Source organism: Chanodichthys erythropterus, chromosome 9 (genome assembly GCF_024489055.1).
Source record: "Chanodichthys erythropterus isolate Z2021 chromosome 9, ASM2448905v1, whole genome shotgun sequence".
Lineage (NCBI taxonomy): Eukaryota > Metazoa > Chordata > Actinopteri > Cypriniformes > Xenocyprididae > Chanodichthys > Chanodichthys erythropterus.
Genome location: NC_090229.1, coordinates 28558667 through 28580344, shown reverse-complemented (window position 1 = coordinate 28580344; position 21678 = coordinate 28558667). Strand labels below are relative to the sequence as shown.

Genomic DNA, 21678 nt, shown 5'->3' with positions numbered 1-21678 from the left:
CAGTGTAATAATGAAGTTGCAATTTAGCTCATTTAAAGTATATATACTTTAAATGTAATATTAAATAACACACTAGAGTTAGAATTATAATCAAGAACTGCACTGTAACAAGATTTGGCTTAGCTCTGCAAACTGAGTAGTTCACACGGTCGCTCATCAAGGTGGTTTGTTGTTGAATACTGAACAAGGCATCAGGAGGTCGGACTGAATAGGAAGTTGGCATTAAGAACTGGCAGTGAGATAATCAGCTATTTATACACCTGAAGCACCGTGATAGGCATAATTACGTGAACATGCTCCTCTTAATGTGTGATCATGTGACTCAGATGCAATATTTATACAAATTAACTAAATAACACTAAATTATGATATTAATAAATTAATAGTGATGACTAAAAGTCAGTATTTGCTGCAACTAAGCTGTAATAGCAAATTTGAGTTGTGCAAATGCTGTTTCACATGAATCATGTCAACATTCACTGAACTACATGAAGCATCATTAAGAGTGCCATACTGCGCACTGTAACATGTTGTAACATGGCACTTAAAGTGCAAACATTTTCAACATGACTGTGGCCCCTGTTTTCCACTGACCTTTTGAAACACAGCCAATGATTAAGGCATAATTTCCATTATGTATGCACTGTCTAGCTTTGCAATGACAGGTCCAACTCTGCATGTAAATTTGTGATTTACAGACAAGCAATAAATAAATAAATAAAGAGCAAAGCAACAGGAAATGTTTCACCTGCCAAACTGTATGAATAAATCTTATTGGGATGCAAAAACAAACTGGCAAAAAATGCAGTTTCCTGTGGGTGAAAGCACCTGCAAAATGCATTCATGTGAATGTAACCAATTGAAACTATGATCTTGAACATTTATTTTATTCTATTTACTGTATTATTTTATACTACTTTGAATACTTTTCACTTTTTGTTTGTCGCTTTTCAGGTGGAGGTCAAAGCAACACACAGCGTGAGATGTGCACTGAAGCCCTGATGTGATTCACATGGTTTAACATTGGGACCCACTTTATATTAAGTGTCTTAAGTGTTACTATGTACTAGCATTTCAATGAATCATTTGATATAATTCACTAATTGTGTACAGAAACATTTTTATATTGTAGTTAATTTAATCTGTAAGTACAGTTAAAGACACATAAAGTTGGACCTACAGTAACTTTTTGTAAAATGGATCCAACCATCCAGACAGGAATCCAAATGATGAGGGGAAAGCAAATTAAATGAAGAGAAATCATGACACTCCATGACACAAATACAGAGACTGATATGATAAAGCATTCTGAGGAAAAAACTCAGGAATCAGATATGGGGTTCTTGAGGGAACTGTAGGTGATTTGTGAGTTGATGAAAAACACTGACATCTTTGAAGTCCCCCTCAAATCAAAAAATAAGTTTTTTAGCTTTTAGTATGAATATGTTAGCCTTAAGGTTATGAATAAGCTGGTATGTTCCAAAACAATGACAAAATTCACATTTAGGAGGTATAAGCATTCAAAACTTCAGTCCCTCACTTCCGCTAAAATGGATCACAGTTTTTCATGACATCACCACAGACTTCAGCTTCTCATCAAATCTTCTGTCCAATCAAATTCTCTCTAGAATCTAAAATGCCCCGCCCCCTACATTATAAATAGACTCTGAAGCTGTGACTGAAATCACACATTTACTATTTTTGTACATGGTGCACTATATAGGGGATAGGGAACAATTAAGACAGTGTAAATATGCTTTCCATTGAGGCGAATGAATACTGGTTTCACGTTAGTGTCACATGAACCACAGTGCACACAGTCTGCTCCGGTCCAGAGACATGATAGCAAAGAGCGGATCATATCCGCGAGTCGGCGCAGACCACAAAACGTAACAAACCCATTTGAATTCTGCACAGAATGCTATATTTTAAAATGATATGGAGGAGGTTATGAGGAGAAACAGTTATGGTGCGTTCACACCGGACGCGAATGAAGCGGTAAGCGCGAGTGATTTACATGTTAAGTCAATGCAAAGACGCGAATTGACATCCTGCGGCGCGATTCGCGCGAATGAAGCGGCGCGAATGACGCGGCGCGAATGACGCGATTCGCGCGAATCGCGCAAGTTGAAAAATCTGAACTTTGCCGAATTTCCGCGCCGCGTTATGCTGTGTTCACACCAGACGCGACTTGCGCGAATAAATCGCGCTATTCGCGCGTAGTTGGACGCTTGAACATTTTGAGTTTACTCGCTTCATTCGCGCGTGACATTCGCTTCATTCGCGCGTGAAAATCCCTTCACAACAGACGCGAATTCGCGTCATGAGAGGGGCTCTCCCGCTCCTTTATGTGTCCCAGACTCTCCCACTGCTTTCTGCACACTTCCTCTGAATAAACACAACTTGTCAGTGGGGAAATAATTGTAAATTACAGTGAATAAGCTCAATTGGTCGTCTTTAGTTGGCTTGTAGTCTTAATATGAATTTATATATATGTATATATATAGCTCAAATTGAGTAAAAACCGTTTTTTACAACTTATCAGATTGTCCGACCTCCTCACTCACTTTCTTTCAAACACGATCCTTTTTATTTCTGTTTCTATAAATGTATGAAGATGTACAGCGACGATGATTTTGTCCTCCATTGTTGTTTCGAATTTCTGCCTCAGCTCGCTACGTCACGTCACTACTAGAGCAAGCTCCCGATTGGTTAACGCGGCGCGGAAATTCACCAAAGTTCAGATTTTTCAACTTGCGCGATTCGCGCGAATCGCGTCATTCGCGCGAATCGCTCAATTCGCGCCGCGTCATTCGCGCGAATCGCGCCGCAGGATGTCAATTCGCGTCTTTGCATTGACTTAACATGCAAATCACTCGCGCTTACCGCTTCATTCGCGTCCGGTGTGAACGCACCATTAACCAATCAGGAGCTTGCTCTAGTAGTGACGTGACGTAGCGAGCTGAGGCAGAAATTCGAAACAACAATGGAGGACAAAATCATCGTCGCTGTACATCTTCATACATTTATAGAAACAGAAATAAAAAGGATCGTGTTTGAAAGAAAGTGAGTGAGGAGGTCAGACTATCTGATAAGTTGTAAAAAACGGTCTTTACTCAATTTGAGCTATATATATACATATATATATAAATACATATTAAGACTACAAGCCAACTAAAGACGACCAATTGAGCTTATTCGCTGTAATTTACAATTATTTCCCCACTGACAATTGTGTTTATTCAGAGGAAGTGTGCAGAAAGCAGTGGGAGAGTCTGGGACACATAAAGGAGCGGGAGAGTCTGGGACACATAAAGGAGCGGGAGAGCCCCTCTCATGACGCGAATTCACGCGCGAATGAAGCGAGTAAACTCAAAATGTTCAAGCGTCCAACTACGCGCGAATAGCGCGATTTATTCGCGCAAGTCGCGTCTGGTGTGAACACAGCATTAGAGATTAGAAGGAAACTGAGGTTTTACCAAGCTCAACGAGCTGTGATATAAACAAAATGGCTATTTAAAAAACGTGAGGAGCTGTTTGATATGTCCTGCCCTGTCTTCCTGTTTCAGTTGAAATTGCGTCAAAACACTGAATACTGTTGCTGTTCCAAGGCACTTCAATGGGCCTTAAAACGCAATGAATTTATAGACTAGTTAAGAATTGTGTCCACTTCCAAGCAATGCAAGCTCACATAACTTTTCCCTTTCTCACCATACTTATGTCAGAAGAAATACCATTGGTTGAAAGTTTGAGACAGCTGATAAATAATTATGAAAAAAAAATAATAATAATAATAAAATGATGAATCATCTACAATAAGAGCAGGGATATTTATTAAATAAACAGGGTTAAATTTATTTACATGTTGTTAAACTGCAAATGCTCAAGGCTATTCCAAAGGGCATAAACAGCAGAGTTCAGACCGCTGGCACACAGTCTGAGCCATCAGAAGCACTCTAAAAGCACAACATGGGTCAATAATTCACACCTGCTGGATAACCCTGACCTAATGCCTTATAATCAACAGACAGAAATAGAGGGAGATGACAACGAAAAGATGGAGATATGATCCAGTAGGATTTACTCTAAGACTATATGGAGATGAGCTAAAATGGAGGAAATGTAGGAGGAAAGAGAGACCAGAGAGAGAGAGAGAGAGAGAGAGAGAGAAAGACCTTCTCTCAGCATGTTCGACTCTAAAAGAGAAGCGGTGGAACACACACACTGATTCTCCATCTGTTGGCCACAGAGAGGGTGGAGAGGGCGGCACACATGAAAAGAGAGAGGGACACCTAAAAAACATGAGGAGAGAGAGTTTAAAAAAAGCAAAGGGGGATAAAACTCATAAATGGATAGACTGAGTCAAAGAAAGAGAGACGGGGAGTAAAGAGCACGGAAGGGGGAAAAGCGGAGAGTGGATATGAATAAAGAATGACCTCTGACCTGAAGCAGTGAAAAGAGGATGCTGGGATTGTGAGAGATGAGTGTGAAAAGGGGATGAGACAAGATTCAGAAAGCAGAGTGATGTCCAGAATAACATGCTTCATGCTTTGGCAAAAAAAAAAAAGAAGAAGACTCCTTAATGGCAAAAAAGTGCTCTTAAAAATAACTCGATAAACTCAAGTAGAGGTTGAATGCATTAAAGGGACCGAATATTCTGTCATTACTCACCCTTCAAACCTGTATGGCTTTCTTCTGGATAAGAAAAAAACACTTTCTTTTCAATATAATGAAAGTGAACAAAAGCTGAGGCTGTCAAGCTCAAAAAACAAAGAAACAAACAAAAAGCATAAAAAAGTGTCACAAAAAGTGTCAAATTTAACCTTGATATGACTTGTTCACCATATTTCAGGAAAAGGTTGCAGGGGTTAACAGGACACTGGAGAAGATGACTGTGTGAATAAATTACCTAAATGTCAGTCTGTTTGTCACAAAAAGCTTATTTTAGAGTCAAATGGACCACTTTATTATTGATCATTCCATGATATTTTAATCTTTTGCATCCTTTGTGAAGCTTAAATGCCCCAGTTCATTATAGCTGTATGGAAAAGAATGACCAATACATTTCTTCAAGCCTTCTCCTTTTATCTTCCAACATTAACATGAGTAAATGATGGCATTTCTTTCTCCTCTTTCTTTCTTTCTTTCTTTCTTTCTTTCTTTCTTTCTTTCTTTCTTTCTTTCTTTCTTTCTTTCTTTCTTTCTTTCTTTCTTTCTTTCTTTCTTTTTAAAGTGCCCAATTATGCTATTTTAAGTATTCCTAATTTGTTTTGAAGGTCTCATACAATAGGTAATCCAGGGTCATTTTCTCATAATATGCATTAGACATCACCTCATTTCTCAAAGAGTCTGAAAATGGTTTGTTCGAAGATTCAGTCTCTCTAAATCCCTCCTTATCGTGAGCCTACTCTGCTCTGATTGGTCACGCGGCTCAGTCTGTTGTGATTGGTCTTACAGATTACAGAGCGTGTCAGAAATGAAACGTCCATTACCATATCTGAATATCAGCTCCGGAGGTTTCCTCGTTGCCTTGATACACAGTAACGATGGTGTCTGTGTTTCTGTATCGGTTCTAGTGTGAGTCCTTATTCATTTGAAGTGCAGGCAAAGTGGATTCGCAATGCTGAAAACAGCATCTTCTCAACATGTCAACAACACAAATCAAACTCTTCCAGGCCTGAGGGCGGGCCAAAGAAAACATTGTTCGTGGGAAGCCAATGAAGAGCATATAGGCTGGCATTATGCAAATTTGTTACATTGTTCCATAGGTATGTAACAGGAAATGAGACTGCAGTTGCTGATGACTCATTTCAGAACTTCAGAATCATTTTTTTTTTTTTTAGGAGACAATAACTGTATTTGTCAAACACTCTGATCTTTAAAACTCTGCAGTCATTTTACATTCACAAACAGCTATACTACATGAAAGCTAATATTCAAAAAAGCATAATAGGAGCACTTTAATCAAGAGTTTTTACTAAAGCTGAAACTATCAAAAAATATTTACGGTAATTTAAATAAAGCTGATATAAAGTATAAAATATAAATATAAGATGAAAACTTAACCATAAAATTAAAATAATAACAAAATAAACAAAATTACTAACACTTAACTAAAATTAAAATTAAAATAAATAAATAAATAAATAAATAAATAAATAAATAAAAGCTATAATTTGATACTATAATAGTATATAAATAATACCAAAATAACAGTGCTTCCTATCAACCCTAAATTGCTCTTGTGGCACTCTCTAAACATGTTGATAACCTGTTGAAATCTTGATGAAAATGCCACATTAACCATTTATCTGTATCTTATTTTACAATACTGTGCAGTAGCAAAATTTATGGAAAGCTTTAGTCAGCACAGCCGTTATAACACATTTGAAAGTGGCCGTGAGGTCATAAATCTTAGGTCATTGTGCTAAACGCTAGAGCACATGCAAATTAAAATAATAGTGAAGCTAATTAGAGGATCTCAAATAAACTTAGACAAAAAAGGAAACGTTTCATTTGCTGCCTCTGCTATGATCTCTGTAGTACTGGAACAAACTGCCCAGCCAATCAGCACAGTCTTACACCCACATAAATAACTAATATGTGTTCCTTACTAATGACTAACAGCCCCATGGGAGGGAGGCAAAGAGGAGGAGGAGGACACAGAGAGAGAGAGAGAGAGAGAGAGAGAGAGAGACAGAGAGTCAGTCAGTCAATGAATACCATTTGCCTGCTACCAACCAATCCTCCAGCTGCAGACTGCTAACAAATCCTTGGTTTTCAAAAAGTAAGAATAAATAACTAACATGTGAAAAGGGTGGAACGTGTAGTTTAGAAATCACCCAAATATAGTGCTAATAAAAAGTGCTAATTGCATTTATTATAGCCCGTACAAATTTACACTTATAGTATTGTCTGATTTGCAAACAATTTTTTCTTTTGAAATTATTCAATGGGTTTACATGGTGGAGACAAAAGCAACATAACATTTGATGTAATCTACAAAACTTAAAGGTGCAATATGTAATATTTTTGCAGTAAAATATCCAAAAACCAATCGTCCAGTGTTATATATTTTGTTCACTTGAGTACTTACAATATCCCAAATGTTTCCAGCTATTTGTAAATCGTGAGAAAATTGCAATTTTAACCAAGGCTCTGGGACGTTTGAGGAGTCGCCTCATACCCGCGTTACCCTCGGTCTGCCTCGGTTTCTGGTTTTATTTTGTAGAAACCATGGAAACACCAAAGACGCTTTAATTTATTACACGTTTTAATAGACAAGGGAACATCTGTTTTGATATGTCATAGACAGAAAACTAAGTGTTGTTATATAGCTCAACATGTTTTGTCTTATTGTTTAAATCAAATGTCCTTTTTTTTTTTCAAGTACCATGCTTTACCATGCCTCAGAGAAAAACACTATTTTGTCAAGTTGCTAACAGAGCATAATCAGATGCAGCTTTATTTTTAGTAACAGTAATACAGAATTTTCTCCATCATACAATACGTTTTAAAATGAATTGTATGCCATTTATCAACACAAGCCATCCAGCATTTAATATGATAATCTTAAATCGATCTATCTTACTGCCGAGCGAACGCACAGAGTAATGTTATAATGTCATTTTCAACACTCTCAAATGTATCTAGTATGATATACAGCACTGCGTTACCTCATATTCATGACCAGAAAAGCGGAAGCGGCGCCGGCGACTGTGTCATAATAAAAGTTCCACTGCTCGAGGCGTGTGTTGCGCAATCGCTCCAGCGGCCTCGTTCAGCTCCCACAACACTCGGTCCTGCTCTGCTTCATACTACAGTAAGATTAATAATCACATCCATGAACATGATTTGCTCCCGAGTCCTATCCCTATTTTTTTGCACCGTCCGTTGAGATGGAGACCACATGTCCCAAGATTCCGCTCAAGCTACACCTTTGTTTTGAATAGGCCTCTAGCGACCTCTAGCGGACAGAATTATTACATATTGTACCTTTAATCAAAAACATTAATGATGAACATCAATTTTATCATTTTTTTAAAGACCCCCTGTGGTGAATATCAAGTTTTTAATATTGTTTATATGTCTGTGTTGAGTTTTTAATATGCTTTAAGACAAACCATGTGCAAATTCATAAATCAACATGATTGCTAAGTATTTTCTCTTTAAAACTGCAGTGATCTAAAGACCGCTTCAAAAAAAAAAAGTTTGAAATCAATTGTGTTTGTGACATCACAAACTACCTTATAACCAATCACGTCAATGTGCCAGCGGGGTTTTAGAATATCATTAACTATGAGCAAGGGAGTCTCAAGAAAAGAGAAGCCAGGCTATCCAGGTATATTTTTCTGTTGATATGAAAAATTGGATAGAGTTAGCAATATAGCAGGTGTATGATGTATATATTATGATGTTATGGTGAACTTTCCCCACTGTCTAAGGATACTGATTTTTAGAAGGCAGACTGAGATGGAGAACGGGCACATGGTTTGTGTAACATTACAATCACATTTTTAGCTGTTTCAAGCAAAAAGCTAATCATATTAATAACAGTTATGTGTAGGACATTAAAAAAACAAAAAAAAACGATACCATTGAGAAGCATTTACCTCACTAAGTTGACCAAGTGGATCTCTGAGCTCATGCGAGTGAGTGGAGGCGGGGCTAATTAGCATATTCATAGATCTGCATATACCAAATGAGGCAACAGTGTGGAGTTACATTCAAGCTATTTCAAGGCATGAATACTTTTTTTTTTTTTTTTTTTTTACAGGAAAAAACGTTTAAATGTGTCGTTTTTAAGGGTTCATATGATTGACTACAGGGGGACTTTAACCATTTGACTGACACAAACTGTTCAAAATTTCAATAAAATAAGTTGGACTGTCAGACATTTTTCTTCATCCTGTCAGAGTATTTCATCTAATGACATGCATATTTCAAAGATGTAGATGTATACATTGAGTTTATTGAGAAATTATTGGTGGACAACACTTTTTTTTTTTAAACATACAAGGTCATCTGCAACCCAGTAGAAATGCTTCCAATTAGAGGCGGCAGTGGACCAAATCTGAGCTTGAACTTCACACTGAACACTTCTGAGAAACTCAAAACCTGTGTTCCCTTAATCAGCCTGGTTTATTTTAGTTTTATTTTGGCTTGTTCTGAACATGATGATTCAACATTGTGAAAGGAGGGTGATGGATTGTTCTAGTCAATAATTTCAGACAAGCGAGAATGAACGAGGCAGAAGATGAACAGATCTAAGAGCTCTCAAGATACTCGAGTACAGAATACAGGGGTTGTGCAGCTGCTGGCGATGAGCGAGCAAACATAATTATATGAGCCGGGTAGAGGGTTGAGCTCAATGAGGCATAGAGGAAGACACACGCTGAGTCTAACGCTCTGTAGCTGCTGCTTTTGTTGACGCCCGGATCACCCAAGGATGCAGAAAAAAACATCTGCAGAATACTTAACCTTTCCCCACCCAACAACAAACTCCATGTGTTTGCTTATTTAGAAATGGAAAAACAAGGAAGCATAAAGCCTGAGGAAAATAAGCAAACAAAATGACCAAGAGAGAAGTAGGGGTTTCATTTCAGTTCCAGAGAATCCCAAAAATGTTTCAACTTCAAAGTTAACATGGATTGTGCTTTTGTCATATACACATAGCATACACAGAGCATATCCCTTCACACTGCTGTATAAAGTGTTTTACTTTGCCCTATTTGGACTGCATTCATATAAATCCAGAAATAAACAAAAATGGAAGAAACTGTTCTCAACATGTTCATGTCTCTGCCATTGAATCTCAAGACTTTCAAGATCAAGTTTAACCTAAATATTATTCAGTTTCAGGATAAGTTCATAAATCGTTTCATAGTCCTATATATATATATATATATATTTTTTTTTATTAATATATATTAATAAATATATTATATTTTATTAATATATATTTATATATAATATATTTATCTATATTTATATAAATATATACATTTTATTAATATATATATATATTTTTATTATTTATTTATTTATTTATTTATTTATTTTTCTCAACCGTTAGGTCACACTAGTTCAAAAGAAAGTATATAAAGTATATTCACATGAATCAAAAACAAACAAAAAATATTTAATAATAATAATAATAATTAGGCTATTATTGTTGTTGTTGTTGTTATACAGTTGTTGTTGTTGTTAATAATAATAATAATAACAATGCAAATTATTTTTATTGTTAATATTATTAATTGATAATTATCATTTTTTTAGCATATTTTTCTTTCAGTTAATAAAAAAATCTTTTTTTTCCCCCCAGAGTAAATAAATGGGTTACTGTGGTAACCAGGATTTGCTTTTTGCTCACACTAAGCCACACCCCCCAGCATATGATGCATTAGAGTCCAAGTGAAGTTTAAAGTAATTGTTTAAGTCTAAAGGCCTTTTTACACCAAGGACAATATATATAATGATAACAAAAAGATATAGCTCTAAAAATCATTCTAACTGTCCACACAGTGAAACAATATCTTTGAAATCAATTTCAGAACTATTTTTTTCCAACTGATGAAAACATTGGCAGCCAATCAGGATCCATCCTGCTTTAAAATCTTGAGCTTTAAATGCAGCAGATGACAAAATGACAGCAGACGTCGCTTAGAATAAATGAAACGCTATTGTCCACTGGTGTAGACACTAATAAGTTATCGCTCCTGTGTCTTAAGAGTCTCAACCCAATTTATTTGTGACTTAATTGTGAGTCTTAGACTTCATCTCTAGCACACACACTTTTGTTGACCAGTCTTTGTAATTCATATCAACAATGAATGAATCTCTCATACCACAAAAATGGGACAGATACCATGGGGCAACACAAAGGCCCAAACATTCAATAACCCAGATCAACCCTCATATCTTAAGGGAATAAGGCACTTACTGCTTCCGTAGAGTCGAGGTGTTGTTGGTCCCAGAGCTGTCATTGCGCTCCAGTCGGCCTTTCTCAACAGGGGCTGACCCACATGACAGGCCCCGGGTCAGCCTCGTGTGGGTCCGTCGAGCTGGACCAGGCACCGTGGATGAGGGTATATTACTGCTGCTGTTCTGAATGACACCTCCGGCATTGTGGTTTGGTAGCGATGATGGCTGGCTGGGCTTAGTGCTCTGGTTGTAGTTGTGGTTCTGCGACGAGTTCTCGGTTCCTGGGTTCCGGTCTTGGCGCAGGTCTTGGTTCTCCTGGTTGACCCGGTCTAGCTGTGTTTCGAGCTCCTCAATTCGTTTACGTTGCGTTTCTAGAAGTTTGGCCTGGTTCTCGATGATGTTATTGAGTTCCAGAAGGTACTCCACAGCCCGACTTGGGCTGTCTGGGTTGGACTCCATAGTTTAGGCCTTACCCCTTCCCCCCCCCACCTGATAAGTTCAGTGGGGGGGAGATAAAACAAAAGAGCCTGAAGGTAGAAGCTTGATAGAACTGTCTTTTATCCTATAAGTTGCAACTTGAGTCTCAGCAACTGAAAAACACCAGTAAAGGACATTTGCAGCACCAATGTTATTTGCATCGACTGCGTCTTAATGTTCATCCATGAATCCTTCAATTGTAAAAAAAAAGTATGGGCTGTAATCACAGCTCTCAGCAAATGAGTTCAATAATTTGCATCCTCTCAGCTGTGATTGTACTTCAATAAGTTAGTAAACAAAGATGAAGTATAAAGAAAAAGTATGGCATGGATAGTTCTGAGCATTGGCTTATAGATTTTCCAGACAAAAAAATCCATTTGAGTCCATGTGATGAGCATAAGTGATGTAAATAAATGCCTATATTACAGTCAAAAGAAATGACATCTGTAGATCATTTCTACTGCTTCCACAAACCCAGTCATTACAAAATCCAGTCATCTTGAGATTTGCTGTGCTACACACAACTCCCACATGCTGAGGTAGCACGGTGGAAAATAGGGAACAGCAGCAAAAAGATACAAATTTAATCCCTGAAATCCACTAAGATCTGTACAGCTTGAGATAGAAAACATACTGTAAAAATAAAGTGAAGAAAATGCTTTCTTCATTAACAGACTAGTGAAATTCTATAACTGAATCATAAATGTGAAGTCCAACATCTCAAGACAGTAAACTGCTTTTATACAAAGCAGCAGAAGAGGAATTTGCGATCAATACATTAAAAAGTCAATGAAACACTTGCACGCGCTGAGCGCGCGGTCCTCTTCTTCTTCTTCAAATATAGTGTCAATGTATTTTAAAATAAAATGTACATATATGGCTCCATGTGTTTTTAAAAAAATCCTACTTACACCTCTCTTTATCGGCGTTTTCTTTTCTTCAACCCATTTTCGTGGGAAGATTTCAGTGCATCTCTGAGCGCTCCGCTTTCTTTGTAAAATCTTCCCGTCTTGTTAGTTTATTTTAACCTCGACGTCCGTCGAGTTTCAAAAACAACGTCGTTTAAGACTTAAGGCATTTGTGTTTTCTCTCATACAACAGACTTTTCAAAGACGTAAATCTAAGAGGTGGACCACCTGCGCTAAAGTTCCGCGTTCTTCTGTATTTCCAGAAGTAACCGACGCTTGGTCACTTGACGTGCGCTGATGGTTTTGAAGATGATCTCGCGGATGCTCAGGTTCGTGAGCGCGTTTCTCACCTGACAGATCCAATAGCAACTGGAAGGCAGAGATGCGTTAAACTAGTCTTTCCTGCGCTCGTCACACAGTCAACCCACGCAAGATCTTTTCAGTATTCCAGAGAGAGAGAGAGAGAGATAGAGAGAGAGAGAGATTCAACAAATGAAGCTCGAATCATACAAACATATTAGGCCTACATATGTAATGTAATCATTTGAATAGCCTTACAAAATTACCATAGTAACAGTATATCTAACTACAATATCATTGTTACTGTCAAAACGAGAATTTGAAGAGATTTTACGTTATGTTTAATAGAACAAAACCTTTTCTTTGCTGGAAAATCCAGTTCAAACTGGTAGATTTTTTTTTTGCTGGTCAATAGTCTTTCAGCTGGTTGACCAGCCACAATGTTCCAAAACCAGTTTCACCAGAAGATGGTATGACCTGGTTACAAGTTTAGACCAGCTAAATCTTGTTCTAAAACAAAGCTACCATCTTAAACTGTATTTTCCAGCTGGAATAATCATGAATATTTTGAGTTTTTGCTGGCTTCAGTTTAGAAAGTGATGCCACTAAATGTTAGTTAATTGCACTTATTTATTGACCACATAGAATCTAATAATGAACAGTCTGAAAAGAACTGTATTAATATTACACATTTGTACAGAATGGAAAACACATTCCCCCGGTTTCACCTACAAAGTTTAATCCTAGTCCCTAGAAATGCATGTTTGAGCTGTTTTAACTGAAAGCAACTTGTACTGATATACCTTAAAATATGTCAGTGCTGCTGTTTTGTCTCCATAAAACACACCAGTAATGTTTTTTTTTCTTTTTCTAGTGAACATTTATAAAAGCAACTTAAATGTGCTAACTGAACTATAAGGCCTGATCCTGGCTTAGTCTGTGAAACCAGGCCTTTATTTTTTAAGGTGTCCTTGTAATTATACATTTAAGTACTGAGCAATATTAAATAACATACATTTACTACATGGTTAGGAATAGGACTTGGTTTAGGGTTATTTGCATGTAATTATGCATAATTTACTGTTGTTACTACATTAAGCACATGTAACATAACAAGGACACTGTAAAATAAGTGTTAACTTTTTCTTTCAATTTCAAAAACATTAACAAAAAGTATCTAATAATATCTGATAAATGAATAAATAATACACAATTATTACATTTTTGGTTGTTGTCTCAAATAGCCTACTAGTCAAATTATTGCCATATAGTTATTTTTATACTCTTGTTATGAAGTGCTTTTCAATACACTTTGCTGTCATCTACTGCTCAGGGTAGAAATTGCATCCACATGGAACACACACACACACACACACACACACACACACACACACACACACACACACACACACACACACACACACACACACACACACACACACACACACACACACACAAATAAAACAAACAAGAAAAAGCACTCCACAACTGATCTCAGGTAGATACATTAATGTTTATTATAACTCTTATATATATCATTTGTTACCTGCATTTGGGTTACAATAGATTATAACAATATAATCATAATAGAAACATAATATTATATGTATATATAATTATAATAATATATTTATATTTATATATTTACAATCGGTACATATGGCCATAGACATTAGTATGGACATAAAGACAATGTGAGACTCTAAAATGGACCCTTCGGATTCAACATGTAATAAATATAGTGGCGTAGGACTCGTTAGTGAAAGCTTATGTGGCATTGGCTCATACTCTGAATATTACGATATGTTTAAAGATGCATGGACCACCAACATCAGACTGACTTCACCTTGATCCCAGACCTGCTGGGCTGCACAGAATACACTGCTGTACCAATGATCGAAAATGGCAACATCTTATGCATAGTTTAAATGTGCGTACAAGTTCTGCTAGAGAGACACACACAGAATGAACAATATTGGGTGATATTTGGGTTTGGTGACAGATTAGAAACTTGATGATCAGCAAAAAATAAATGAAGGAAAACAACTGATAGTAGTAGGCACAGTTCTTAGGTTAAATGCTAAAATATCATCAGTATATCTACAGTTAACAAGAGCATAATACAGTCAACCTCTCTCTCACTTTTACTAGCAAGCTTTCACCAATAAAGATAAAGAGAAAGAAACTGGTGCATTAAAGAGGTTTTGCAGGCTTGGCACAATGCCACATAATATTGCATCCAACTTAAATTTTCAGTACAAATGTTCAGCATAATAGTCCTTTTTGGGTTGCCAAGAGCACAAAGAGGACCTCTTCATAAAGCTTTTCTTTGTTCTTTCTATCAATGACTCTTTATACTTTGAATAAATACAGATACTTTATATGATATTCATATAAACTGTATTTTCTCTTTACAGAAGTTTAGGGATCTTTGTTGTGTTAATCATACTTTAATAGCTGCAGGAAATGCGTCAATATATAATCGATATATTATTTTTCTTGTAAATGGCATAAAAGAAAACCTTTAAAAATATGAATCATGACATTCGATTCTTACTTAATAGAGATTTCTGAGGTCACAGAGACCAAGGTCAGCAGAAGAGTCTTTAATAAGGCCATTTTGAGGGTGTATATGGGGCTTAATAATAATAAAAAAAATATTACAGTTTATATCTGCTTCCTGAGATGTCAGAGACCCAGAGGGCACAAGATGAATATAATAATAATAATTTATGTATAAATGCATGAATAACAAAACATAAATGTAATTATTATAACGGTTTCAGGAGGAACTCTTGGAGTGTGACAAATATGGCCTCTTAATAGTTTAAGTTTACACACCATTCACAATAATGCTAAATTATACAATCATCCTTAAAATGCAGTTTAGCAGAGAACTTAATGATTATTTGAAGGGGAAAAAAACACAAATTGTTTTGAAGTTAATGTTTCGAACATGAAATCTTGCGTTGTTCAAAAGTTTGGGATCTAAGATTTTTTTAATGTTTTTGCAATAAGTCTCTTGTGCCCGATAAGGAAGCATTTATTTGATCAAAAATACAGTAAAAACAGACAATTTGTGAGATATTACTGCAATTTAAAATAACTGTTTTCTATTTTAATATATTTTAAAATGTCACTTATTCCTGTGATTCTAATATGCTGATTTGCTGCTTAACAAACATTGCTTATTATTATCAATGTTGAAGAGTTTAATACTTTTGTGAAAAGAGTGATAATTTTTTTTCCACATTCTTTGATTAATAGAAAGTTGAAAAGATCAGCATTTATTTCAAAAAGATTTATGTCAAAAAAAAACAAAAAAAAAACTACTGACCCCAAACTTTTGAAAGGTAGTGTGTAATCATCATTCAATATTTGCTCTGTAGAAATGTAATCATACCATCTTTCCATGGTTTATATGGAGTATTGTTAAAGATTAAAAAGAGTTCACACAGTGGTACTGAAGAGAAAAACAGCTGTGCTAAAGGTAAGAATTAGACTCGAGCTACGGTGAAGGATAATGAGGATATTTGGCCCTAAGCATGATCATTTTGCTGTTTACAAAGTCAACATAATGTACAAACAGTCTGGCAGAAAAGTAAAAGACGTTGTGTTGATCACAGCAGACCTTCTTTGTGGAGGACAAAGTGGAAGAGAAGAAGAGAGATAGGCTTGAGAGAGCAAAAAGGAGTGGGAGTGTTCAAAAATTGTGGCATAGCAAAACTCACCATCATCAAAAAGCTGTTTAATGTGTTTCTATGTTCTGGATGGTTGTGCACTAAACTACTTATTCTTTAAACTTGGCAACTTACCATTGTGTACTATGAATATTGCTGGCACTAAATATTAAAAAAAAAAAAGAATAAATTTAAATGTCTGTAAACTGCTTAGTGGGCATATCGAAAGAAGAACATAACAGTTTTACTAAATTTATAGTGAAAAATTCATCCGTGCATGTTTAATTAATATATATATAAAAAAAAGTTTTAGACCTCATAATTTTTATTTAAAATGTCATAACTCGATCTTCCAGTAAAACGACAGACTTCTCTCTGCTGACGTATGGATTTCCCCAATCATTTAGACCACTTAAACCTCACTGCTTTCTTTTAATGGACTGCAAACTTGCATTCAGATCTGACTCCATCCAATCAACAATGGTTACACAGAACCAAGTCTCCGGCCTTCATTTTTTTCTTTTTGATAATCCACTTCACTCAGATGTACATCACAATACGGGAAAAAAACATCTGTTTCACTTCCGTTTCGTCGCGACTTTAAACCTAAGTATGAGCAACAGTACAAGAGATTATAAATCATGTTTCTGTTCCTCTACCTTTCCCTACCATTCGTATCCTATCAGCCTCTCTAATTATTCTTTGTGAGCTGGGTTTTAGCCAGGGGCCTGGAAGTAGAGGCCCCGGGGCCCTTTGTGTGGTTTTTGGGTTATGCCTTTCATTCAGATACGCAGAGAGACCAGAAATACTCGCTGCAGAAATGCTACACTCAGAGACACTGGCTCCCGACTCGGACTCTGCATAGTCGGATGGCTCAGATGTGAGGAAAGCAAACGGGGTCTGATTGAACTCAGCGTCCGATGAGAGGCCAGATAAGGGTCGAAGTGTGCGGGGCTGAATGTCTGAAGGTAGCACACGGACGCCCATGGAACGCAGGCGCTTATGGAAACTCGTTTCTTGCTCTCCATTCAATTCATCTGGAATCTCTCCTTCAGTTTTTTTGTTCAGCTCCCACTCAAGCGTTTCTTTATTCGTCATACTCTCATTTTCTATTTCCCATTCCCTGTCGTTCTCTAATTTCCTCTCCTCCCTCTCCCATTCTTTGTCTTTCAGCCTTTCTCTCTCTCTCGTCCACTCTTGTTCTGTCTCTCTCTCCCACTCGTCCTCCTCCTCATCTTCCTCCCACTGCAGTTTAGGCTCAGGAAGTCTCTGGTTATTGATGGTTTTTGTGTTCTTGCTCTCATCTCCTTTACTCGTTCTCTCCACCCGTCTCACCCTCTCCTCGCTCTTGCTCCGTCCTGACCTGTCTTCCCTGTTACCTTTTTCCTTCTTTCTCCCATTTCTTTCAACACTTCTCTCCAAGTTTTCTTCACTATGCCCTCTTAGTGTGTTTCTAGGCAAGCTCTGTGACCTTTTGTCTCTCGACCTTCGCCCCCTGCCCTGACTGCTGCCCTCGAGACTGTCAGGGCTCTCGCGGTCTCCTCCGTCACTTCCGCTCTCCCTTTGCACTCTCCGCCCTCTGTTGGTCTTCCCTGGTTTTTGAACGCTGGATGTGGCATCCTGTTGAGCACGGCGACGGCCTACTGAAGCCAAACCCGACTGCAGGGCCTGGGGTGAGGAGGAGACGGCTGTGACGTGATCACGGTCTGAGAGTGAAAGCGCAGGAGATGGAAAATGGTGGAGAGAAAAGAGGAAAAGTCAATCATTTACTCACTTGATTATGTAACATTATTACATTATTGGAACAAACATTGTTGCAAAAAGTTCAGTGCTTCAGATTTTAGAATGCAAGATTTGTGTGGGAAAATATTTCAGTAACTCTTGTTCAAGTAAAATGGAAAGTCAATTACGGTTTAGACAGTTATGAAAACCAATCACATCCAATGTTCCAGAGTACTTCAAGTGTTTCACTCGGGTCTTTTGTCACCCTCTTCAGTAAGGACTTTGAGGTCATTCTGAATGCCATGTGCTTCATATTTAAAGCTCTGGGTGACTCATTAAAACTAAAAGCTAAGAAGCTTTGAAATGCAAAAGAGTCTGTTTGATATGCTAATAATGAACCACTTAATTATATGCAATAAATTATGACATAATTCTACAATAATAAAATACAACAAAACCCAAATAATGTGTACAATTTCAATAAAATCAAAATAATTAGGGCTGACAAAGTTAACATCATTCTTAAAAATACTGATTCCAAAATGCGTTTCCCTAAAGAACCTTGCAGTAAACAATGAACAACTTAAAAAAAAAACCTAAAGAACCTTTTCCATGATAAAGAACGTTTTGTGCAGTGGAAAGATTCCATGGATGTTGAAGGTTCATGGAATTAGGGTTGTCACTGATTTTGGTACCAAGTCGGTACTGAAATTTTAAAAATGTGATGATACCAGCATTTCTTCCTAGCATTTTGAGCACTGTTGAATGGATTCTTTAACACCTCTGATTGGCCATTGTGTTCATGCACTTAAGAGATATGTCTGTGATTGGCTACAAAGATCAACGCTTCAAAAACATGTTGTAAACAGACATCTATGCTCATCACCGATCACCAGTGTTGGGCAGAAACGCGTTACTAGTAACGTGTTACTGTAACGCAGTTACTTTTGACAGTAACTAATACTGTAACGCATTACTTTTTAAATAAATTAACCCCATTACCGTTACCATATGGTGCGTTGTGCGTTACTTTTTTAATTCATTCATTTTGATTGAAGTGTAGTCTACAGCCTACTGTTTACAGCAGCGACGCATTGTAGGATTGGTGGATGCCAATCACTGTAAACACGAAGACGCACTGTGTCACAGATCCCTTGTCTTCCTGGACTCCATATCCCATGATCCTCCTGTTTCCACACCTGCACTCACTTCCCTCGTCTGCTCCTCATCATCACAGATCACCTGCACCTGGACTCTATCATCTGCACTCCCTTTATAATGCACTCACTCCCTGCACTCCTTGTCCGTTCTCTGTAGTGTTTAGTGTATGTTTGGTGTTCCTGCCCTTGTTTATATTAAAGTCTTTATACTTTGTGGAAATCCGTATCTGCCTCGTCTCTCTACACCAACATCCTTAACAGAAGAACGGACCTTTACCGCTGGATATCCACAAAGGATAAGATGGGAATTTTCCTCATCCCCGAGGCTCCAACTCCTTCTCAGCCTCTCGCAATTACATCTGCGGCCGACCGGCTCATCGGGCTCTTCCAGGTTGGCCGTTCACTGGAGAGGTATGTGGAGGAGTTTGTAGAGCTTGCTTTCCTGACTAACTGGTCAGATGCACTTTTGAACGCCCTGTTTCTGGATGCACTGGACGATGACACTATCCGTTTGGATGAACCTGAAAATTCCTTTTCCTTGAGCGAAACCATTAATCTAATTTTATATTTAAACGGATCTAATTTCTTTGTCGATGAGGTTCAGGATAAGTGTCAATCCCGTCCAGTCCCTCCAGAAACAGAGGTGGCCAGGCCAGTTGGTCAGACTCCTTCTTCCTCCACATATCCCTCCAGTGAGCTGACTTCCTGGACCACACGGAACCCACACTCCTCCACTGGGTCCCGTAAGCGGAGGAGGAGGAAGCAAGCCGCCCCGGTCTCTCCAGAACCCGCTCCGGTCTCTCCGGGGCCCGCTCCGGTCTCTCCAGAGCCCGCTCCAAGATCTCCAGAGTCCGCTCCAGTCCCCACAGAGCCAGCTCCAGTGCCTGTGGGGATCTTAATTGTATTTGAGGGAATGAACGAGCCCTCAGCTCCAGCCGCCGCCTACGAGCCCTCAGCTCCAGCCGCCGCCTACGAGCCCTCAGCTCCAGCCGCCGCCTACGAGCCCTCAGCTCCAGCCGCCGCCTACGAGCCCTCAGCTCCAGCCGCCGCCTACGAGCCTGCCGCTCCAGCCGCCGCCTACGAGCCTGCCGCTCCAGCCGCCGCCTACGAGCCTGCCGCTCCAGCCGCCGCCTACGAGCCTGCCGCTCCAGCCGCCGCCTACGAGCCTGCCGCTCCAGCCGCCGCCTACGAGCCTGCCGCTCCAGCCGCCGCCTACGAGCCTGCCGCTCCAGCCGCCGCCTACGAGCCTGCCGCTCCAGCCGCCGCCTACGAGCCTGCCGCTCCAGCCGCCGCCTACGAGCCTGCCGCTCCAGCCGCCGCCTACGAGCCTGCCGCTCCAGCCGCCGCCTACGAGCCTGCCGCTCCAGCCGCCGCCTACGAGCCTGCCGCTCCAGCCGCCGCCGCCGAGCCAAGTTCTCCAGTCTCCGCCGCCGAGCCAAGTTCTCCAGTCTCCGCCGCCGAGCCAAGTTCTCCAGTCTCCGCCACCGAGCCAAGTTCTCCAGTCTCCGCCGCCGAGCAAAGTTCTCCAGTCTCCGCCGCCGAGCAAAGTTCTCCAGTCTCCGCCGCCGAGCAAAGTTCTCCAGTCTCCGCCGCCAAACCAGCTCCAGTCTCCGCCGCCATACCAGCTCCAGTATCCGCCGCCAAACCAGCTCCATGCTCCTCCACCCACACATTGACTTTATTCCTTGGACTCCTCAATATGATCCTAAACCTCTCCAAGTATTTTTTGGGGGGGGGGCAAGTACCCGTGGGTGGGGGACATGTGGGCGCCACACATGTGGGTGGGCCTCTGACATGGCCTGCCAAGGCTCCTGACCCGCCGTGGCCTGCCAAGGCTCCTGACCCGCCGTGGCCTGCCAAGGCTCCTGACCCGCCGTGGCCTGCCAAGGCTCCTGACCCGCCATGGCTCATGGATCCGCCCTGGAGACCTCCACTCCAGTCCACTCATCCCCCGGCACCTGCATGAGGTCTCCAGGGCGCCCGCCCCCCCTCCCGGTTATTCTATTTACGGCGCGAGGACGCGCCTACCGGGAGGGGGAGGTACTGTCACAGATCCCTTGTCTTCCTGGACTCCATATCCCATGATCCTCCTGTTTCCACACCTGCACTCACTTCCCTCGTCTGCTCCTCATCATCACAGATCACCTGCACCTGGACTCTATCATCTGCACTCCCTTTATAATGCACTCACTCCCTGCACTCCTTGTCCGTTCTCTGTAGTGTTTAGTGTATGTTTGGTGTTCCTGCCCTTGTTTATATTAAAGTCTTTATACTTTGTGGAAATCCGTATCTGCCTCGTCTCTCTACACCAACATCCTTAACACACTGTGGGCGTGTTTCCGTTTATTCCCGTATGTGCGGCAGTCATGGCGAGAACAAGACGCGTTTCTCAAAGTAGAAATATGCTCATTATTTCACTTTAGTTGAGCATAAAGACAAAAACCTTTTAGTCAAATGTAAGCATCTTTCTGGTTTGAATGTCCTATCTACTGCGATAAACAGCAA

At 39.4% G+C, this 21678-nt stretch overlaps 2 protein-coding genes across 8 annotated transcripts in view; both read right to left on the bottom strand.

The window, feature by feature from the left end:
* iqsec2b (IQ motif and Sec7 domain ArfGEF 2b) overlaps nt 1-12698 on the bottom strand; it is a 104705-nt gene extending 92007 nt beyond the window's left edge. For 4 of the 7 annotated variants that reach the window (XM_067395232.1, XM_067395237.1, XM_067395238.1 and 1 more), the window contains exons 1-2: nt 12315-12698; nt 10946-12036 (exon numbers count right to left, since the gene is read on the bottom strand). In XM_067395232.1, coding sequence (XP_067251333.1) covers nt 10946-11385 — 440 coding nt within the window. In that variant the 5' untranslated portion in view covers nt 11386-12036; nt 12315-12698. Of the gene's footprint in view, nt 1-10945; nt 12270-12314 lie in introns of those variants that run through there. The other 3 variants (XM_067395233.1, XM_067395235.1, XM_067395234.1) reach the window with 3 other exon arrangements.
* Nucleotides 12699-14280: 1582 nt separating this feature from the next.
* LOC137027263 (novel protein similar to vertebrate membrane associated guanylate kinase, WW and PDZ domain containing 1 (MAGI1)) overlaps nt 14281-21678 on the bottom strand; it is a 111998-nt gene continuing 104600 nt past the window's right edge. The window contains exon 18 of the mRNA XM_067395241.1: nt 14281-17997. Within this exon, the coding sequence (XP_067251342.1) occupies nt 16931-17997 (1067 nt within the window). The 3' untranslated portion in view covers nt 14281-16930. The remainder of the gene's footprint in view (nt 17998-21678) is intronic.